The 20,917-nt window shown below is 48.0% G+C and overlaps 2 protein-coding genes across 10 annotated transcripts in view; one reads left to right on the forward strand and one right to left on the reverse strand.

Moving 5' to 3' along the window:
- Positions 1–20,917, reverse strand: part of RAB37 (RAB37, member RAS oncogene family) — a 70,923-nt gene that overhangs the window by 29,749 nt on the left and 20,257 nt on the right. The gene's annotated exons all lie outside the window — the stretch shown is intronic.
- CD300LF (CD300 molecule like family member f) lies at positions 1,691–19,565 on the forward strand. Of its 9 annotated transcripts, XM_032616478.1 has the most exons (8): positions 1,876–2,058; positions 13,413–13,742; positions 14,940–15,126; positions 15,928–16,040; positions 17,673–17,695; positions 18,021–18,167; positions 18,659–18,858; positions 19,322–19,565. In XM_032616478.1, the coding sequence occupies exons 1-7, from the start codon at positions 2,016–2,018 to the stop codon at positions 18,812–18,814; spliced, it is 999 nt and encodes a 332-aa protein (XP_032472369.1). In that variant the 5' UTR covers positions 1,876–2,015; the 3' UTR covers positions 18,815–18,858; positions 19,322–19,565. The 9 variants fall into 9 exon arrangements, with proteins under 9 accessions (XP_032472376.1, XP_032472375.1, XP_032472369.1 ...); XM_032616477.1 differs by having other exon boundaries at positions 18,659–19,565; XM_032616479.1 differs by having other exon boundaries at positions 15,931–16,040; positions 18,659–19,565.

Here is a 20,917-nt window from a genome sequence, read left to right on the forward strand (position 1 = left end):
CCTCAAACGGGTCTTTGAGGACACAGGGCCCCCAGAAAAGCCTGATGCTCCCCGAGTGCCCAGAGGCATTTGTTTAGAGGAACACACTTGCTATCACTTAGAGATGCTCAGAGAATTCTCTTTTCTTTTTTTTTTTTTTCTTTGGTACACAGGCGTCTCACCGCTGTGGCCTCTCCCGTTGCGGGGCACAGGCTCCGGACGCGCAGGCTCAGCGGCCATGGCTCACGGGCCCAGCCGCTCCGTGGCATGTGGGATCTTCCCGGACCGGGGCACGAACCCGTGTCCTCTGAATCGGCGGGCGGACTCAACCACTGCGCCACCAGGGAAGCCCAAGAATTCTCTTTTCTTGATTCAAAGGAGAATTTCTCTTCTTGATCCAGAAGGGCCCAGGAGCAGAGGGTCAGGCCACAGGCAGAGTTTTGGGGTAGTTCAGAGGCTGTTTACTCCTACTGCCTGCTCTCAAGAAAGGAAAGATTACCCCACATCCCTCAAAGCACCTGTCCCTTATTTTTCAGGGTGCTCCAAATTGCTTAATTCCTTGGTCATTTCCCCTGGAAGCCAAATGGTGTTCCTGTTTGCTGGGGCCCAATGTCTCTTGGCATAGCTGTTCAGTGCCACAGGCCAAGGATGGCTTTGCTGAGCATGGGGACCAAGGGCTGACCGAGCTCTCACCCTGTATTGTTGTTGACCTTATTTTATGGTCTGGAGGTATGTAAAGTGAGAGGCCAATTCTGGCCACATCCTGGCTTATTAGCTGCTGTGTTTTTCAGTGCAGATAGCCCTCCTGATGCCTACTCACTCCTGATGAGCCTGTGAGGGCTTATATCTCTCCTTGGGATTCACTCACTCCTCAAGATGTCACAAGGTATGTGTGACACACAGCAAAAGTGGCTCTAGGAACAAAATACGAGAAACGTCCGATCCTTTCCTAATTTCTGTGCTTAACCCCAGGTCCTGCTGGGATTCTGATGGGGGAGAGGGGTGGGAGATGGGCACAAAATTGTCAAAAAAGAAAGGGAGTCAGACAGGCGAAGCTGGTGCATCCTTTCTTCCCACTGCAACAGATGGTTATCACAAGGTGTGTGTCGGGGGTGAGAGGAGCTAGCGGGTACTAGCCATGAACAATGAGCTGGTTTCTTCAGGAAGGTATAACTGACAAGTTTCTGGAGGATTCAGGCTGGAATCGATATCCGTGGATTCTCACGCTGTAAACTGGGGTACAGCAACAAGAGTTCCTGGTATGTTCTCAGGACAGAGGCCCCTCTTGCCCATCGGACCAGTAGTTCCCTGCTCACTTGTCCCTACTCTGTTTTTTAGTTCTCCGACCAGGGATCGAACCCGTGCCCACTGCAGTGGAAGAAGTGCGGAGCCGTAACCACTGGACCCCCAGGGAATACCTGTGTCCCTACTCTTTGAGCCCCTTTCTTTTAGTAGGTAGTCTGGGTTTTGTTACCCCCTCACCCCCTCATTCCAATCTCTGGTCTAGATTGGAATCTACAATCTCTTCTCTGACTTTGGCTCAAGCCCCCCGTGATACAGTGGAACTCCTGACCTTCCAGGCTCCCGAGAATTTGGCTACGCTTGAAATTCCACATTTAGGACGTTGTGTGCATCAGCCTTAGCTCCCCACGACTTCTCCAGTGGGGCTGGTTTTCCCCCATCCCAGTCTTCCCACCAACGGAGAAGGACTGAGTAAGAGCTGCTCAGAACTGGTGGGTCTGCAAACTTCAAGGCCAAGAAGGAGCAAAGTTCTCCTATTAGAGAACCCATCATGGCTCCGGACAGGGAGGTATTTCTCAAAAGCTTATTTATGATCACTTCTTGAATTGCCAACTGCCTTGAAATTTCACCTATTCTACCTCCTTCCTCTTTGAGTCTCATTCGCCAGTGGGAAGGGCCTGAAAGAGGAAGTACAAGAGTGAGAATAAGTGAACACAGAAGGGCTGGAAGATGAAGCAGACTGCAGTTGGTTCTCGCTGACACACTCCACCAAGGAGGACCCGTGTGAGGAGAAAATGCACCTGCTGCTGCTGTTCTATCTCCTCCGCTGGCTCGCAGGTGAGCTGGGCCTGGGTCTGTTCTCTCGGGAAAAGCCTATGGGGCAGGAGGAAGTGGCTGGCAGAGGGAGGAGGGAGCCCAGCAAGGTGTCCTGCTGAGAAACCAACCCGCTTTCTAAGTAGTTCCTCCCCGTCGTGAGCCTGTGTTTCATCCACTCAATCCCTCACCCTTGTGTTGCGGTGCCCACAACGGCCGATGCAGAAATATGGAGCATGGTCTTCATGATGAACCTAGAACCAGGCATAACTCCTGACCACCCAGGGGCTGGTCATTCAAAATGGACAGACGGATGGCTCCCACTGGTCACAGAGAAGCAGAGGCACCCTGGTTGCTCAGGAGAACTGGCGAATATTCGCTCCTGCACTGTCACCTTCCAGAAAGCTTTATGAGCAAGGGAGGGCTCTGGGGAAGGGGTGAGGGTGAAGGGGGCCTGGAAGGAAGGGAAGCGGGAGTTTGCCAGATGGAGAGGGAGAGGCAGTTCTAGGCTTTCGGGGAAGGAAATAGTAGAATGGAAAAGTCGAGAGGAGGTTAGCTTGGTAGAATGAAGAGGAAAAGGGGACAGGGATGTGAGCAGAGACACAGGGTTGAAGCCAACTTGAGGTTGATGGATACCATTTTTTTTTTGGCCACGCCGTGTGGCATGTGGGATCTTAGTTCCCCGACCAGGGATCGAACCCACACCCCCTGCATTGGAAGCTTGGAGTCTTAACCACTGGACCGACAGAGAAGTCCCATGGATACCATTTTGATTAAAAGTCAAGGGGGGGCTTCCCTGGTGGCGCAGTGGTTGAGAGTCCACCTGCCGATGCAGGGGATGCGGGTTCGTGCTCCGGTCCGGGAAGATCCCACATGCCGCGGAGCGGCTGGGCCCGTGAGCCATGGCCGCTGAGCCTGCGCGTCCGGAGCCTGTGCTCCGCAACGGGAGAGGCCACAACACTGAGAGGCCCGCGTACCGCAAAAAAAAGAACACAAAAAACTGGTATGCAAATGTTCAGGGCAACATAGTCCATAATAGCTAAAAAGTGGAAACAATCTAAATGCACATCAACTGATGGATGGATAAATAAAACGTGGTATACTCATACCAGGGTATACTACTCGTCGTGAAAAGGAATGAGGTACTGACACTTGCTACAACCTGGATTGAGCTCAGTGAAAGAATCCAGACACAAAAGGCTGTACTCTGTATGATTCCGTTCATATGAAAAGTCTAGAATATGTAAATGCATAGAGACCGAAAGTAGATTAGTGGTTGCCGGGGACTGGGGGAGGGAGTAAGGGGAAGGGACGCCTAATGAGTATGGGGTTTCTCCTTTGAGATGATGACAGTGTTCTGGAATTAGTGATGATGTTTGCACAGCTTTGTGAATATCTTACAAAACCACTTTAAAAGGGTGAATTACATGGTATGTGAATTATATCTCCATAAGAAGATAATAAGGAGCAGAGAGAAGAATTAGGAGCAGTCGTGTTCTCCTGAGAAAAGTTTCTGTGGTTGCGTTTGGATCTGAGTCTCCAGAGGGCATGACAACCGGACATCCCTTTGTGACCCGTGACTCTTTTACGTGGTCTGATTGGATCATTCATTCCATCAGGCATAGAAATGAAAATGATGCTTCCAAGCAGTGACACGTGCTGTGAACAGAGCTGAGCCAGATGCGCTGACTCAGGGGGTGGTGGCTGTGCTTTCGATAGGGTGGGCTTAGAAGGAGCCCTCTGAGGAGGCGCTTTCTGAGCTGAGACCTGGGAGATGAGAAGGAACGGGCACTTCAGATCAGGGACGTCTTTTCAGGCACCGGGCACAGCAAGGCTCTGATGTGGAAATGAGCTTGGCCGTGGTACGTTTGAGGAACAGAAAGGCCTTGTGGCTTCCTTACACACTTCACAACAGCCTGCTGGGGCCGATTGGGAGGATACTATTATCTCTTTGGGGAAAAGGTCTCTGGGGAGGAGAGAGATGTGTGGCTCTCCTCCTGCCGGTGGCTGCGGGTGGCTTGTGGGTGCTCAGCCTTGAGTTTCGGTGTAGAAACAGAGAAGATAGGGGACAAATTGACAAGCGAAGCAGGGAATGCACGTAAAGGATTGCTTTTTTTTCCCTGACGTCTGGGAACAGGGGAACTTGATGGTGAGCAGATGTGAGAGTAGTGTGTGTGTGTGTGTGTGTGTGTGTGTGTGTGTGCGCACGCGTGTGTATGTGGTTTAGGAGTGATTGAGGCAGAGCGGGAATATCCGTCTGAAGTGGGACAGGCTCAGCTGTGCACTAACAGGAAGCCAGTCTCAAGTGGGAACCTCTGTGCCACCTGTCACTGGCCTTTCCCATAGAACTTCCGATTGCAAGTAACACATTTAACCAGCACTACTTCCCTCTTCGCAAGGGTTCATTGTTTTAAAAGTACACAAGAAAATATCCCAGAAAGTTCCCACTGGGCTTTATAGCATTCATTTTCTATGAGAAAAGAGTCTTAATGATGCTATTTTTTTCAGAGAAAAATTAGCTGTCTTGTCCAACTTAAGCCTCACGGTAAGTGGTGGCAGAGGTGGACAAGACCCCAGACGTGCTGACCCAGAGTGGAAATTAGCTGACGTCCCCTGCTGAGCCGGAGATGGGGTCCAGTCTCAACTGTCACTCACTGACCGTGAGCCACTCACCTCCCCCTGGGGCTCAGCTTCCACCTGATCTAGGATTATTCCTGATCATCTAGGCTGTGAGTAACCATGCCCAGGGAGGATGCTGCTTCTTGGAGCTCCAGGCTGCCTCTGTGCCAGGAGGGTTCCCACAGCACAGGTTGATGGGGAGTGGGGACCTGGAAGAGGGGTCCAAGAAGTGAGTGGAGCAGATGGTCCAAGGGTCAGAGCTGATACTAAATGCTCAGTCGAGTTCAAGGGTCAGATCTGTTACTAAATGACAACTAAAGATGGAACGGCCATCCGCGTTAGAACCCTAGGGTTGCTGGGACAAATGACCACAGACTTAATGGCTTAGAACAGCACAAATTTATAACGTTACAGTCTAGAGATAAGAAGTCTACAATGAGTCAGCAGGGCAGCGTTCCTTCTGGTGGCTCTAGGAGGAAAATTTGATTCCTCGACTTCCAGAGGCTTTCCAGAGGCTGCCTGCCGCACCCTGTGGCGTGCGGAACTTCCCCGACCACCGGGGGTCAAACCTGCGGCCCCTGAAGTGGAAGTGCGGAGTCTTAACCACTGGACCGCCAGGGAAGTCCAGAGGCTGCCTGGTTTCCTTGGCGTGTGGTCCCACATCACTTCAGCCCCCGCTCCATTGTCATCACTCCTTCCCTGACTCAGACCCTCCCGCCTCCCTCGGTTAAGGACCTTTCTGATTATATTGGGCCACCGGGATAATCCAGGATAATCTCTCCATCTCAAGATCCCTAATTTAATGACATCTGTAAAGTCCCTTTTTGCCATGTAAGGGTGAAGATATTCACAGATTCTGGGGGTTAGGACACAGACATCCTTGGGGGCCATTGCTCTGCCTACCACACTATTAAACAGCCCTGTCCAGGCATTTGTTTTTCCTATGATTTTGAAAGTAGTAAATGCTCATTGTTGACACTTGGGAAAGTACAGGAAAAAAATGAAGAATTAGGAGAAATAAAAAAACCTTACGTCTGGGGCTTCCCTGGTGGCGCAGTGGTTGAGAATCTGCCTGCCAATGAAGGGGACACGGGTTCGAGCCCTGGTCTGGGAAGATCCCACATGCCGCGGAGCAGCTAGGCCCGTGAGCCACAACTACTGAGTCTGCGCGTCTGGAGCCTGTGCTCCACAACAAGAGAGGCCGCGACAGTGAGAGGCCCGCACACTGCGATGAAGAGTGGCCCCCACTCGCCGCAACTAGAGAAAGCCCTCGCACAGAAACGAAGACCCAACACAGCCATAAATAAATAAATAAAAATCAAAACAAAAACAAAAACAAAAACAAAAAAAACCCTTATGCCTGTCTTAATGCCCAAGGTGACCAGTTGTTAAGATTTTGGTTTATTTATGTGTAAGCTTTGTTTTCTATGCATATTTTAAAAGTTCATTGGTGTTATACTGCATACGATTTTTTAACACCCTTATTTTCACTTCATATGAGAATTTTCCACATAATTAAAAATATTTCTAAGCATGAGTAGCAGTGTTTGCATTATATTTCATTATATACTTATTTCCCTAATTGGTGGAAGTTAACTTTGTTTCCTTTATTTTTGCTAATTATGTGATGAATCTTTGTGCACACCGTTTTTGTTAGCCTCTTTGATTATTTCCCGAGAACCAAATCCTAGATGTAGCATTACTGGAGCAAAGGGCATGACTGTGTTTGATACATATGACTGCCATATGGCTTTCTGTATGGCTGAACCAGCTACATTCCTTCCAGCATATTCTCACAGTGCCTGGACCACCTGGCCCCCGTCAGCAAAAAAGTGAGTCATCAGGGCTTCCCTGGTGACGCAGTGGTTGAGAGTCCACCTGCCGATGCAGGGGACATGAGTTCGTGCCCTGGTCCGGGAGGATCCCACATGCCGCGGAGCGGCTGGGCCCGTGAGCCATGGCCGCTGAGCCTGTGCGTCTGGAGCCTGTGCTCCACAACGGGAGAGGCCACAACAGTAAGATGCCCGCGTACCGCAAAAAAAAAGTGAGTCATCAAAACTTGATTGGTTTGTTATGTGAAAAAAGGTGTTGTCTTCCACATTTCTTATTTGCTAGATTATTTAAATGAAACATTTGAATTTTATTAGCCTCTGAATTTCCTCTTTGTGACTTGCCTCTTACCTCTCATCAGTTTTCCAAATGGGGTATTAATGTTTTTCTTGTATACACTCTTAATCGAGAGAAACTCTATTAATCCTTTTCTATGTTGTTTGTTCTAAATATTTCTCTCAGTCTGTTCTTTGCCTTTTCAGTCTTTTTTTATTGGTATGTCCAAGTGCTATATTTGCATGCAGTCAAATTCACTACTAACTCTTTCTTGTTTCCTGTCGTCCATTGATTTCAAGTTTCGAAAGATCTCCCTGTCATCCAGGAATTTTATGGAGATTCACTTCTGTTTTCTTTCAGTTTAAAAAATGCTTTGCTATTTTATGCTGACCTCCTTAATCTCTCTGTATTTACCTAAATGGAGCACCCTGAGAGGTGACAGGATAGGGTTATGCCTTAACCCTTCCCTTCTCTGTTTATCGTTTTAGTCTTCTATGGTATATGTGAAATTCTTAAATAGACTAGGTCTGTTTTTAGGCTATTGACTGTGTCCTGTATACACATTGATATGTGTATACAGTCTTGTTATATTCACAAACTGGTTTCTTTATTATGGCTTGGTACTATTTTATTTTTTTAATTTATTTTAAAAATATTTATTTATTTTTGGCTGCGTTGGGTCTTTGTTGCTGCACATGGGCTTTTCTCTAGTTGTGGAGAGCAGGGGCTACTCTTCGTTGTGGCGTGCAGGCTTCTTATTGTGGTGGCTTCTCTTGCTGTGGAGCACGGGCTCTAGGCTCGAGAGCTTCAGTAGTTGTGGCATGCGGGCTCAGTAGTTGTGGGTTGTGGGCTTTAGAGCGCAGGCTCAGTAGTTGTGGCACATGGGCTTAGCTGCTCCACGGCATGTGGGAGCTTCCTGGACGAGGGATCGAACCCTTGTCCCTTGCATTGACAGGTGGGTTCTTAACCACTGCACCACCAAAGAAGCCCCTGGCCTGGTACTATTTTGATACCTGGCAGGCAAGTCCCTCCTTACTGCTCATCTTTAATATGTTAAAAATTCTTTTCTCTTCATTTATTCAAATAATCTCTAGCACATATTAAATATAATATTTATTACATAACCATACATATTCATATATATACACACATGTGTATAGATGGAGATTAGCTGAAAAAAAATGTACATGCTCTAAAAATGTTCTGGGGGTTTTGAGTTAAATCTATAAATGTATTTGGGAAGGAGGAAAATCTTTACAGTATACAGCATTTTCATTCGGGATCATAACTGAGCTCTTCTCTTATATTTAAACTTTTATGTCTGTCAAGAAAACTTCATTGTGTTTGTGTATGGTTTTTTTTCTATAAGTCCTGATTGTTTCTGTTAAAGTTATTCCTTGGTATTTAATACACTTTTATTACTACTGTAAATGAGCACTTTTCTATTTTATTTTCCAACTACTTGTTACTGGTTTATAGGAAAGCCATTGATTTTAATATATTTATTGTGGCTTTAGCCACTCTATTGAATTCCATTATAAATGAAAATCCTTTTAAACTTAAGATTTAAAATTTTTCTATAAATGTTATTATTTCCCCCCAGTAATTTATTTTATATTTTTCCATGTCTCAGAATTTCAGAAAACAGCACATGTACAGAAAAGTGGATACAGAATCAATGTCCAGGTTAACACATTATTATAAAGTATATGCCAATGTCTCACATTAATTGTGGTATTTGCTGAGGCTTTTTTTTTTTTTCTTGCGGTACGCGGGCCTCTCACTACTGTGGCCTCTCCTGTTGCGGAGCACAGGCTCCAGAGCGCAGGCTCAGCGGCCATGGCTCACGGGCCCAGCCGCTCCGCGGCATGTGGGATCCTCCCGGACCAGGGCACGAACTCGTGTCCCCTGCATCGGCAGGTGGACTCTCAACCACTGCGCCACCAGGGAAGCCCTGAGGCTTTTAATAGATAATCTTTATCAGATAAAGCATGTGCTACTCTTAATTTGCTAAGAATGTTTAGAAAATCATGAATGGGTGTTGACCTCGCGGCATGTGGGATCTTAGTGTAAAGTGGGGAAAACAAATGTTGTGAACTGATGAATGGATATGCAAAATGTGGCAGACCCATGGAAGAGTGATCAGCCATAAAAAGGAATGAAATACTGACACATGTTATAACATATGCATGAATCTTAAAAAGATGCCCTGGATTCAGCTTGCTGAGTTTTCATTTCAGACCTTTGCACTTATATTCATGAGTGATATTTGCTTATAATATTTCTTTCTTGCACTGCCCTTGTCAGGGTTTGGCAACAAGATTATGCCAGTCTCATTAAATGGATTTGGGATTGCATCCTCCTTTCCTTTGTTTCAGAATTCTTTTGTGTAAGGTAGACATGACTTCTTCCTTCAATGTTTAGTAAATAGATATCTCCATTGAAGCTATATAAGTCTCGAGTTTTCTTTTGGAGAGGTTTTTAATAATGGATTTAATTTATTTAAATAGTTGTAAGATTATTCAGATTTCTATTTCTTTTTGTGTTGTTTTAGCACATTGTATTATTTTTGCTAGGCATCTGTTTATTCCAAAAAATTTTAAATTTATTGCCATAATCTTATCTAGATATCCTTTTATTATCCTATCCTATTATTGCCTTATCCTCTTGTTAGTTTTTTTGTTTTTTGGCTGCATTGGGTCTTCGTTGCTGCGCGCGGGTTTTCTCTAGTTGTGGGGAGCAGGGGCTACTCTTCGTTGCGGTGCGCGGGCTTCTCATTGCGGTGGCTTCTCTTGTTGCAGAGCACAGGCTCGAGGCGCGCAGGCTCAGTAGTTGTGGCGCACGCTCCGCGGCACGTGGGATCTTCGCGGACCAGGGATCGATACCGTGTCCCCTGCATTGGCAGGCGGATTCTTAACCACTGTGCCACCAGGGAAGTCCTTATTATCCTTTTAATGTGTGCAGGATATGTACTGATGTCCCCATTTTCATTCCTGATATTCCTTATTTAGACCTCTTTCTGTAATGAATATCTAATTAGGGTTATTTATTTATTTATTTTTAACCAACTCTAGGCTTTTTTGATTTCCTTATTATATGATTTTTTCCACTTCATTAATTTTTATTAACTTCATTATTTCCTTTCTTCTACTTTCTTCTTTCCTCCTACTCCTCCTTCTGTTTTTCCTTTAACTTCTGAAATATATGTTTATTAAATTTAAGTCCTTTTTACTTTTCTAACAGATGCATTTAACGTTATAAAATGTCCTTAAGCATAACTCCAGATGCATCCCATAAGAGTCTTTTAAATTAAGGTATAATTTACATATAGTGAAATGTATAGATCTTAAGTGTATAATTCTGAGTTTTGACAAATTCGTGTAACTTGTATCACCTATCAAGATACAGAACATTTCCATCACCTGGAGTTCTTTAGTGTCCCTCCCAATCTTTCCCCCACCCACGAATCACTGTTGTAATTTCTATCACCGAAGGTTATTTTGCCTAATGTAGAACTTTGCATAAACGCGATCAAGAAGTTTATTCTCTTTTGATCTTTCACACAGTGTGTTTTTGAGATTCATCCATGTTGTTTTCTGTATCACCAATTCACTCCTTCTTATTATTCCGTACTATGCTTTTACTATGAATATGCTACTAATTGTTTACCTGTTCCCCTGTTGGTGAACATTTGAGTTTCTTCTTCTTTCTTTCTTTCTTTCTCTCTTTCTTTCAAGTACAGTTGATTTACGGTGTTGTGTTAATTACCGCTATACAGCAAAGTGACTCAGTTATACATATATATACGTTCCTTTAAAATATATTCTTTTCCATTAGGGTTTATCATGGGATATTGACTATAGTTCCCTGTGCTGCATGGTAGGACCGTGCTGTCTCTCCATCCTCTATATAAAAGCTCACATCTGCTCACCCCAACCTCCCACTCCATTGAGTTACTTCTAATATGTTGGTATTATAAATAAAGCTGTGATAAAAATTCTTTTTTGTGGACATTTGTTTTTAACCTCTCTTAGATAAATATCTAAAAGTGAAATTGCTAGGTCAGAGGATAGATTCATGCTTTGTTTTATAAGAAAAACACTTTTACAGTGTTCCAAAATTATGTATAAAGTGGAAACAACCCAAACGTCATGAAGTGATGAATGGATATACAAAATGTGGCAGATCCACACCATGGAATAATGTTCAGCCAGAAAAAGGAATGAAATATTGATACATGTTATAACATGGATGAATCTTAAAAAGATTATGCTAAGTAAAAGAAGTCAGACAAAAAAGATCATATATTGTGTACTTCCATTTATATGAAATGTCCAGAAAGGCAAGTCCATAGAGACAGAAAGATTAGTGGTCTCCAGAGGCTTCAGGGAAGGGGTAGGTGAGGAGTCACTACTAATGGGTACAGGGCTTCTTTCTGGGGTGATGAAAACATTCTGGAATTGGATAGAGTTCATGGTTGTACAACTTTGTGAATATCCTAAAACCCACGGAAGTATACGTTTTCAAAGTGTAAAATTTATGATATGCAAATTATATCTTAACTTTAAAAGTGGACAGAAGTAAATTCTTAGTTTTCAACATGCTTTATTTAACTTTAGAAAGGAAGACAATTATCCCAGCGTTAAACTTAGCAAATTAGAAAAAGATACGTGGTAATCTCAAGGAAATAAAATTATATCTATGAGAAATCAATAACTTAAAACTAAAAACAGTAACATTTACCAACTAAATCTCAAAATGGTTTAGCACAGGAAAAAAGAAAGAGGAAGAGGGGGAGGAAAAACATGAAGGAGGAAATCTTGTGACACATGTAATCAATAAAATAAAACAGCACATGTCATCAAAATGTGTCATTATAATAGGTATGAAAAATTTAATTATTAAAGGATACTTTATATTTGCAGAACTTTATGCTAATACACTGTAAAATAGATATCTTTTGGGGAAAAACAAAACAAAGAACAGAATTTATTAAAGAACAATAAAAAAAGCTTAAATAGGTCAATATTCATGGAGAAAAAAATTTAAGTAATCAAAGAATTTGCCCCAATGAAGAATTTGCCAGATAGTTTTCTAGCCAATTTTTTAAGATCCGAAAGAAACCAAAATTCCTTTGCTCTATTTATGTTCTGATCTCTGAGCACAAAATAATGGAAATCTGCCAGATCAATTGTGTGAAAGTAGCGTATCTCTACTACCGACGCTGACAAAGACACACAAGGAAAATGACAGAAAGAACCTCCCTTATGAGTATGGATCTGAGTTAAGCCCGGACAGCAGGCTCTGCCGGCAGACGGGTTTGGGTGGCCCGGGCTGGATTGCTGTTGTTTCTAAATAAGCCAGAGTTTTAAAATTGAGAGGTTCCACCCCAAACCCAGAATTTGGACTCCTCCAGAAAAATGAAAAGATCTTAAATTACACTGCTTGCTTCTTGCATGAGGACAGTGGGCTGAGTGGGAGGGGCCACGCCTCTGCGGGGGGCGTTTGCTCTCCAGATTGCCCTGGTCCTCACTACCTCCCAGGGTCTGACACTGATGCCATTCTTCATCATGCTTGAAGTGTTGTTTTTCTTATAATAAAGATACATTTCTCTGTATCTTGAGTCTTTCAAAGGCGAGAAAATGAAAGAAAGAGTAAGAACATATATATTGGGAAATGCTGCTTTACTCTATGATACCTGCCTTACTGCAAAGCTATAGTATTCAAGACAGTGTGGATTGGCAAAAGGACAGACAAATGGATCAACGGAACAGAATGGAAAATCCATAAAGAACTCACATATTTGCTTTTTTTTTTTTTTTTTTTGCGGTACGCGGGCCTCTCACTGTTGTGGCCTCTCCCGTTGCGGAGCACAGGCTCCAGACGCGCAGGCTCAGCAGCCATGGCTCACGGGCCCAGCCACTCCACGGCATGTGGGATCTTCCCGGACCGGGGCACGAACCCGTGTCCCCTGCATCGGCAGGCAGACTCTCAACCACTGCACCACCAGGGAAGCCCACAGATTTGCTTTTTGACAAAGGAACCAAAGCAATTCAATGGGGAGAAATGGGATCTGGGCATTACGGGTGCCATAGCATGGGGAGACTGATGTGCATCACTGTTTTGGTCGATTTCAAAGGCGTTCCTTCCAGGGTGGTTTACAGTAGAAACGCTCAAAACAATTAGAACCGTTAGGAAGTTTCTCCAGGGCTAGGTGATGCGGGTGTTTCAGCTGAACCTCCTGAGGTCCTCAGTACAAAGTCATCTTCTGTGGAAATGGGTGCTCTGGTCTTTCTTCCCCATCAGACCAGCATAACACAGAGACGGTTGCAAAAGGACATTGCTGGAAATAGAAAGACTTACTGGCCACAGAGAAGGGGAGAGGGGGTGAACTACAGGAAGTTATTATTGCTCTGTGTCAACGTTTTTGTTTCTTTAAGGTCTGTAGTTGTGCTTTTATGGGATTTTCCTGGTGGCTTTGATCTGGTAGAATTTTGAAGAACAAGAGGTCTTTATGTGTAAGGTATATTCCTTTCTTGACGGCTACTTAACTCATGAGGACCTTGGGTTTATTGGAACGATTCACAATGCAGGAGGCTGTGGCCCTGCCCTCAGGATGGGAGGTGACAGGTACATGGATTCGTGTTTTCCAGGCTCATCTGCCATCACTGGCCCAAAAGCAGTGAGAAGCCTAGAGAGGGGCTCGTTGACTGTGCTGTGTCGATACAGCCCTGGGTGGGAGAAGCATGTGAAGTGGTGGTGCCGAGGAGCTGCTTGGAGCAGCTGCGAGTTCGTCGTTAAAACCACTGAACCAGAGAAGGAGGTGAAGAAGGACCGCGTGTCCATCAGGGACAATAGGAAAAACCGCACCATCGCCGTGACCATGGAGAAGCTCAGGCTAAACGATGCAGACACTTACTGGTGTGGGATTGAGAGATTTGGAACTGACCTTGGGGTCCAAGTTAAAGTGACCATTGACCCAGGTAAGCGTATGTGTATGTGTAGATGTGTCTCTTCAGGGCCTGCTCTGTCCTGGTCCCTGGGGTCCCTCTTTAGTGACTTGTCACTCAGAGTGAACTGTCACAGAGGGTGGGGGAGTCCTGAGGTCTCATGGAACCCACACTGACCACCTGGGATTGGGAGGGGCAAGGCTTCCCTTAGAGGCTCTCATGGCCCCCAGGGCCTCCTCCAGGATGGGACAAGTCTTTCTCGACACATTATTTTTCCCAGTGCCCGAGTCTATTGCCCATGGAGATCAAGGTGATGGTCTCACCCGGAGACCCTAATTTCTGCTAATGTTTTCCTGGGACCCCCGTTGCCCAGGTGTTCCTATTCTTTCTGGAATTTGGGGCTGGGTCTTCAGAGCTGCAGCTCCCACTCCCTGGGGTCTGGAAAGGCCTCCACAATCAAAGGGCTGCATTCCCAGGTGCCTGAAATCCCATCATTTGCCATTTACACATTTGGGATTAAGGATGTTCTCTTCCTAAATCCTTTCAGAATGCAAACACTCTGAGCGTGTCGGCTCAGGGGTCTCAGTGCCTTGGTCTGATCGAGTTTATCTGTTGGGCTCTGCTTCTGCTGACCCTCGGACAGGTGACACCGGCTCATTGGGCACCTGTGGCAACGGGGCTGGGCGCAGAGTCAACGGAGCCTCCACCACACCAGGAACGTGTGAGGCTTGTTATACTTGCAAAGCACAGCCTTATTTCGTTCAATCCTGACGACGTTCCTGAGATGCAACCATCCCCATTGTGAAAGCTTTATAACTTGCCCCAAGTAAAGGCTCTTCCTGAACCTCAGGAATTTGCTCAGGGCTGGTCCACAGATCTGGGGTATGTCAGCCACCTGAGAGCCCCCATTCTGTTCATGTCCTTGTGGATAAATAAGGTGAGAGGCACTGGCCACTGGCCGAGGCCCTGTCATAAGCAGCCGGAGTGTTTGAATTCCAGCTGAACTCCAGCTGCCCTTGTCCTGAGGCAAGCCTGGCCCCCCCTAACCTTCCAAGTTCTGCTTGATGTCCTCCCCGGACCTGTGCCAGCTCCACCTGCCTCTGAGGCTCTGAGTCTCCTAGCGGCCAGGGAGATATGAGCAGTCCAGGCTATAGGCCCTCTCCCTTGGCCCTGCTCCAGACTCCTCAGGTAGCCCATGATCCCCACTCCCCCACCCCACCCCCGGCTCAGAGCCATGTTTAAGGCTGCGAGTGGGTGAACAGGCAGAGCAATGTGTAACCTGGTCTGTACGCCAAGCACCAACCACAGTGCCGGCCACCACTCCTGCCACCTCTGCTATCGACACGTTCACAGTGCCGGTCAGCTTGGAAGAGACCAGTGACTCCCTGGATGCGACCAGCCCCGGCTCCAACAGCGGGTAAGCCAGCTCTGATGCTGCTGTTACATGTGGCCCACTTGGCCCAAACTCTTCCAAAGGGGGGACTTTTGTAGTCCCAGCTCCCAGCCAGAGCTTGTCTCCGGACCCTCAAGTTCAAGGATGCTGGGGCCTCCTCTCACTTACTCTCACAGCTCAGGAGGCCAGAATTGAAATCAAGGTGTCGGCAGGGTTGGCTCCTTCTTTGGGCTCAAAAGTAGACTCTGTCCCAGGCCTCTCTCCTAGCTTCTGGTGGTTGCCAGTAAGCCAAGCACTCCTTGGCTTATGGCAGCATCACTCCAATCTCAGCCTCTGTCATCACATGGCCTTTTCCCTCTGTGTCTGTGTGCCCCCATTTCCCTTTTATAAGGACACCAGTCATTGGATTCCGGCCCATCCTAATCCAGTATGACCTCATCTTAACTTGACGACCTCTGCAAAGATCTTATTTCCCAATGGGTCACCTTCTCCAGTTCCTAATGAATATGAGTTACTGGATGAGGGACACTGTTCAGCCTGTACAAGGGGCAAGCTTAGAAGCAGGGAGGCCTTTTCAGAGCCTTTGCCATACAATTTCTGTCTGGCTTCTAGACCCACTGAGACACCTTGTGGAACCCTCCTCTCTCTTTTTTTAAAAAACCATCTTTGAGGGCACCCGGGAGTAGGGGTTCCCAGACTGGAAACTTCAGGCCTGTAGGTTGAAAGGTTTCAAGGCCTGTGGCTGTCCCTGCTCCCAGGTGGGTGGGATAAGGCCAAAGACAGGAGGTGAGCCTGGGTGCCTGGGGCATCCTCTGTCGTTCCCAGCAGTGTCTTCCTGAAGACCAGCACCCTCCTTCCCTTAATCTCTGCTGTGTTGCTTCTTCTCTTGATGGTGGCCTCACTTGTGGTTTGGAGAATGATGAAACAACAGAAGAAAGGTGAGGGGACTTGGCTGACACCGGGCTGGGGCTGGGCTGGGGGGGAAGTGTGTGGGATTGATGGCCAGCATGGTCATCTGGGAACCATCAGCCCAAGGGGATACCTGCACAGTCTGGAAGGGGTGCCGTCCCAAAGGCCCCAGCGACTGGAAGTTTGAGGGGCTGGAGCTTGGAGGTGAACCCAGGAGGTTTTGGACTCAATTCTACCTTGCTCATCCCTCTTTGCTCCTCTTGCCTCTCTGCTCTGCCTCCCTGTCTGTTTCTTGGTTTGGTTCCTGGTGGCAGAGATGGCAATGGCCTTAGGCAGGCAGCCTTCCTAGGGTCCCCAGACACTTTAGTAGAATTCCTGTGGTGGTCAAGGAGGTACTGAATAGACATGGGGGCATGGAGAAACACACACACACGCATGCACACGCACGGGTGTACACACACGTGCACAAGCACACGTTCACGCACGCACACGCGACATAGCCCACACACGAACGCACACGTGTACCTGTTCACACTCATACACAGTTCTCTGTGTTTTCTCAGGAGTGTTGGTGGCCGCTCCTATGTTTGCCCTTCCTCCCTTCAGCCCTTTCTCAGGCTACCCTACTTGTTCTGTGTATATTTGCCCTTTAGGGAAGGGCCTCTGCTCACGAGTCTGCATTTGTCTATCACGAGGTCTGGCCTCGGCCAAACACTTTTCCTGTCTGGCTCCACTTCCACGTTCTCACATTAACTGCACCTCCTCCCTTTCTCAGAACCCGCTGGGATCTGGGAGCTCACGGGACCCTCTTTAACACTGCTCTGTCCCCACAGCCTGGGGAATCTTGTAGTTTGGAGAGACGGGAGCCTGACTCCTGTTCATCATACTTTCCCCCCAATGTATTGTCCGCGACCTAAGTTAAAAATACTTTCTGTCCCCCTCAGTATCTAAAAACCATAGGGAAAATCTTCTTGTTTCTTTGTTGTCTCCGAAGCTGGGGGCGTGACGGTGGCAGGGGGAGGGCAGGGAGAGAAAGAAACAGGAACCTGAGGGCACCTGAGAGCTGGTCCAGACAGTGATGACCCAGCTCGGGTACTCCACTCAGAGGGCAGCTTAGAGCCATCCCGTCTCGTGGACAGCTTGTACTGATGGAGCCCCTCTTGTGCCTGGTACAGTCCACACCCAGAAGGCATGGGAGGGACAGGCTCAGCCATCCAGCAGCCCGCATCCCACCTGAAGACCAACCAGAATTCAGTGGGACAAGGGTGATGAGATAGACATAAATCAAATGCCCTGGGAGCCAGGGAGGGAGGGATTCGACAGCCTGGATAGCTGGAGAAAGTAGGTGTGACTTTGAGTTGACCCCTGCAGGTGGAGAAATGGTGGCGTCACAGGCAGAATCCCAGCAGAAGTTTTAGGTTGAGCCTAATCCCGGGGGAGTTGGTAATTGGCAGGGCCACCTGAGCAGCTGATTGCACAGTTCTGTGATGTGGGGAATGGATGGGCTGAGGTCTCCTTAGTTCTCATCTGAGGGATCAGAATTAGAACCAGGTCTCTTCTCTCTGAGCCCGAAGCCTAATTCACCTCTTTTCTCTCCCAGACCTGAGAGCGCCTGTGAGCCTCTGGATGGGCTTTCTAACTCTATTGCTTTTGTCTTTTAGCTGCTGGGATATCCCCAGAGCAGGTAAGAGAGTCCCCGAGCTCAGAGCAGAGACACCAGACACCTTTCCCTCACTTCCTTCTTTTCCATCTCCCAGGAGCACCAAGGTCCAAATGTATCAGACGAACCCTGTACCCAAATGTCCATATACTCATGGCCTAGCTGCAAGGGCCGGGGAAGGGGCCCGGTCGTATGCGGGAATCAGCCAGAAGGGAGGAGGGCTTGGGAGGGGGAGGTGTGGGAGGCTAAGAGGAGACGGGGGTTGCAGAGGGAGCTGGGAGAGGGGGGTCCTCCAAGCCGAGAGCCACGCGTCCCTCCGTGGAAGAGAAACCTGTGTTTCCTCTCCTAGGTGCTTCAGCCCAAGGAGGGCGACATCTGCTACGCAAACCTGAGCCTGCAACAGACTGAAAACTCTGGGTCGTCCCGGAAGAAGGCTTCCACGAGGTCCTCTTCCCCAGCCCAGGCCAACGTGGAGGAAGTGGATTATGTCACCATGGTATGCGCCTGGTGGGGCTGCTATGGGGCTCAGACCGGACCCGCTGTTGCCCTTCCTTTGAGGACCGGCTTTCTCCCGCCCACGTGGGAGGGTGGGTGCTGGGCCAAGATGCAGCCATTGAAAGACTTGCTGGCCGAGCTCCTGCGTGCTTTTGGCATTTGAAGTGCCTCCACACCAGGTCTTAGCATTGGGAGACTCAGAGTCCGGTCAGACACGGTCTTCATGCTGGGCAGGGGAGACCCAGACAGGCTGAGGGACCTGGGATTCCGTGCCAAATGTGCTGCCCTGGCATGGAATTGAGGGAGAGCATCTTCTGCCGTGACCGGAGCTAAAGGTGCCTGGCAGAGTGGAGGGGGGAGCAGCTGGGGGGCCTGGGAGAAGACTCCAGAAGCCCTGGAGGGTCTGTCTCCCCAGGCTCCTCCAAGGTCTCCTCCGTCCATGAGCACAGCCTCCTGCCGGCCTCTCTAACCCCGAGGACATCTTCATTGCAGGCTTCCTTTCTCAGGGAAGACGTTGCCCGTGCAGCTCTGTCTTTGGAAACCTCAGATCAAGAGCCAACCTATAGCAACATGGGGCACCTCATCACCCGCATTCCCAGCAGGAGCCATGAGGAACCCACGGAATACAGCGCCATCAGGAAGCCTTAGCCTGCGCTCTAGGGGCCCCTCTCAGACCCACTCGAGGCCTCTGAGTACGTTCCTGCTTCATCTGCTCTCTGCCTGCCCCCCAGTCCCCTCATGGGACCAGCCAGGTCCTGAGGCCTCCGTCTGATACAGTCAGCATCGTGGCCAGCTATGGTTTGGGCTCGGGGCCTAGTCTCAGGGAGCTGCTGGGAGTTAGACAGGGGTCTTTCCACATCCTTTCTCTCCCACACAGCTTGGGAGGGGGCTGGGGCTACACTCTGGAGCTGCTGAGGGGGCAATCACAATGGTAACGATAATAATAGTAATTCACTTTTATTTATCGCTTATCACGAGCGCTGGACTGAACAACGGTCCTAAGACTTATTGGCACCTGGACCCTCGGAACCTGTGAATGTTACCTTCTGTGGCATAAGGGACTGTGCAGGTGTAACAGAGTTGAGGATTGTGGATGGGGAGACGATTCTGGATTATCCAACTGGGCCCTGAATATAAGCTCAAGGGTTCTTATAGGAGGGAGGCAAGACGGTTACAGAGGAGAAGACAGTGTGATGGTGGGAGCAAAGGTCGGAGTGATGCAGCCAGGATCCACAGAACGCCGCAGCCTCCAGGAGCTGAAAAGGCAGGAACGGATCCTCCCCAGAGCCCCCCGGAAGGAAGCAGCCCGGCTGACGTCTTGACTTTAGCCCAGTGAAACTGATTTCATACTTCTGGTCTCCAGAATTGTAAGAGAATAAATTTGTATTGTGTTAATGAAGCCATTACATTTGTGGTAATTTGTTACAGCAGTACTAGGAAAAAATATACTATGTAACAGGTACTCTTCCCTAAATGCTTTACCTACAGTAACTAATTTATTCCTCACCACAACCCTAAGAGGACGCCTTTATTATTGTCCCCATTTTACAGAGGAGGAATCTGGGTACAGAGAGGTTCAGTGACTTACCAAATTTTACTGCTAGCAAGTGGATAAGTTAGAATTTGAACTTGGGCATTTTGGCTCCAGAATCTGGAGTCTGGGCCACCACCCTGGACTGTGCATATAAGGAGGATAATGTGTGTTGTGTGTGTGTGTGTGTGAGTGTGAGTGTGTGTGTCTATACACAGCTACTCACACAGGGACAGCCATCGAGTATATACAGATGCTGGACTTGCTGCCTTTATTCTAGGGTCCTGGCAGCTCTCCCTCTGGAATCCTGAATCTCATCCCAGCTTGCCATCTCCATGGTTACCAAACTACTCCAGTCCCCGGCCTGGAGTCCCTCTTGTTCTCTGCTCCTGAGTCCAGTCTCCTCCCAGCAGCCAGAGGGATCTCTTTAAAGCACAGACCTGATCACTCCCTGCTTGTAACCTTCCAGTGGCTTCTTCCACAGCCCAGGAGGCCCCCAGGGTCCATGGGTCCCTGCCTGCCCCTAAGACCCTCTCTCTGGCTACTCTCCCTCTCACTTGCCCTGCTCTGCCCACACTGGACTTTCTTCCATCCTTCTAACAAGATAATACGTGGTCCCTTCTCAGGGCATTGGCACTGGCTATTCCTTCTTTCTGGAATGGTCTTCCAACGGATATGTGAATAGTTAGGTTTGCCAAAGAGAGAGAAAGGCAGGGAGAGAGGGAGGGAGGGAGAGAGGGAGAAAAGGAGAAAAGGGAATTCCCTGGTGGTCCAGTTGTTAGGACTCCGTGCTTTCACTGCAGGGACCTGTGTTCAATCCCGGGTCGGGAAGCTAAGATCCCACAAGCCACGTGGTGTGGCAAAAAAAAAAAAAAAAAAAAAAAAGCTTATTTTTATTATCACAGCTCAGCTCAAATGTTCCCTCCCAGGGTGGTCTTCCCAGACCCCCCTAACAGCAGTGGCCCCTGCTACACCTCTGATTCCTCTCTGTCACATTGCCCTAAGTAAGAGTAGTACTTGGGCTTCCCTGGTGGCGCAGTGGTGGAGAGTCCGCCTGCCGATGCAGGGGACACGGGTTCGTACCCCGGTCCGGGAAGATCTCACATGCCGCGGGGCGGCTGGGCCCGTGAGCCATGGCTGCTGGGCCTGTGCGCCCGGAGCCTGTGCTCCGCAACGGGAGAGGCCACAACAGTGAGAGGCCCACGTACCGCAAAAAAAAA

The sequence above is a fragment of the Phocoena sinus genome, chromosome 20, assembly GCF_008692025.1.
Source record: "Phocoena sinus isolate mPhoSin1 chromosome 20, mPhoSin1.pri, whole genome shotgun sequence".
In the NCBI taxonomy this organism is placed as follows: domain Eukaryota; kingdom Metazoa; phylum Chordata; class Mammalia; order Artiodactyla; family Phocoenidae; genus Phocoena; species Phocoena sinus.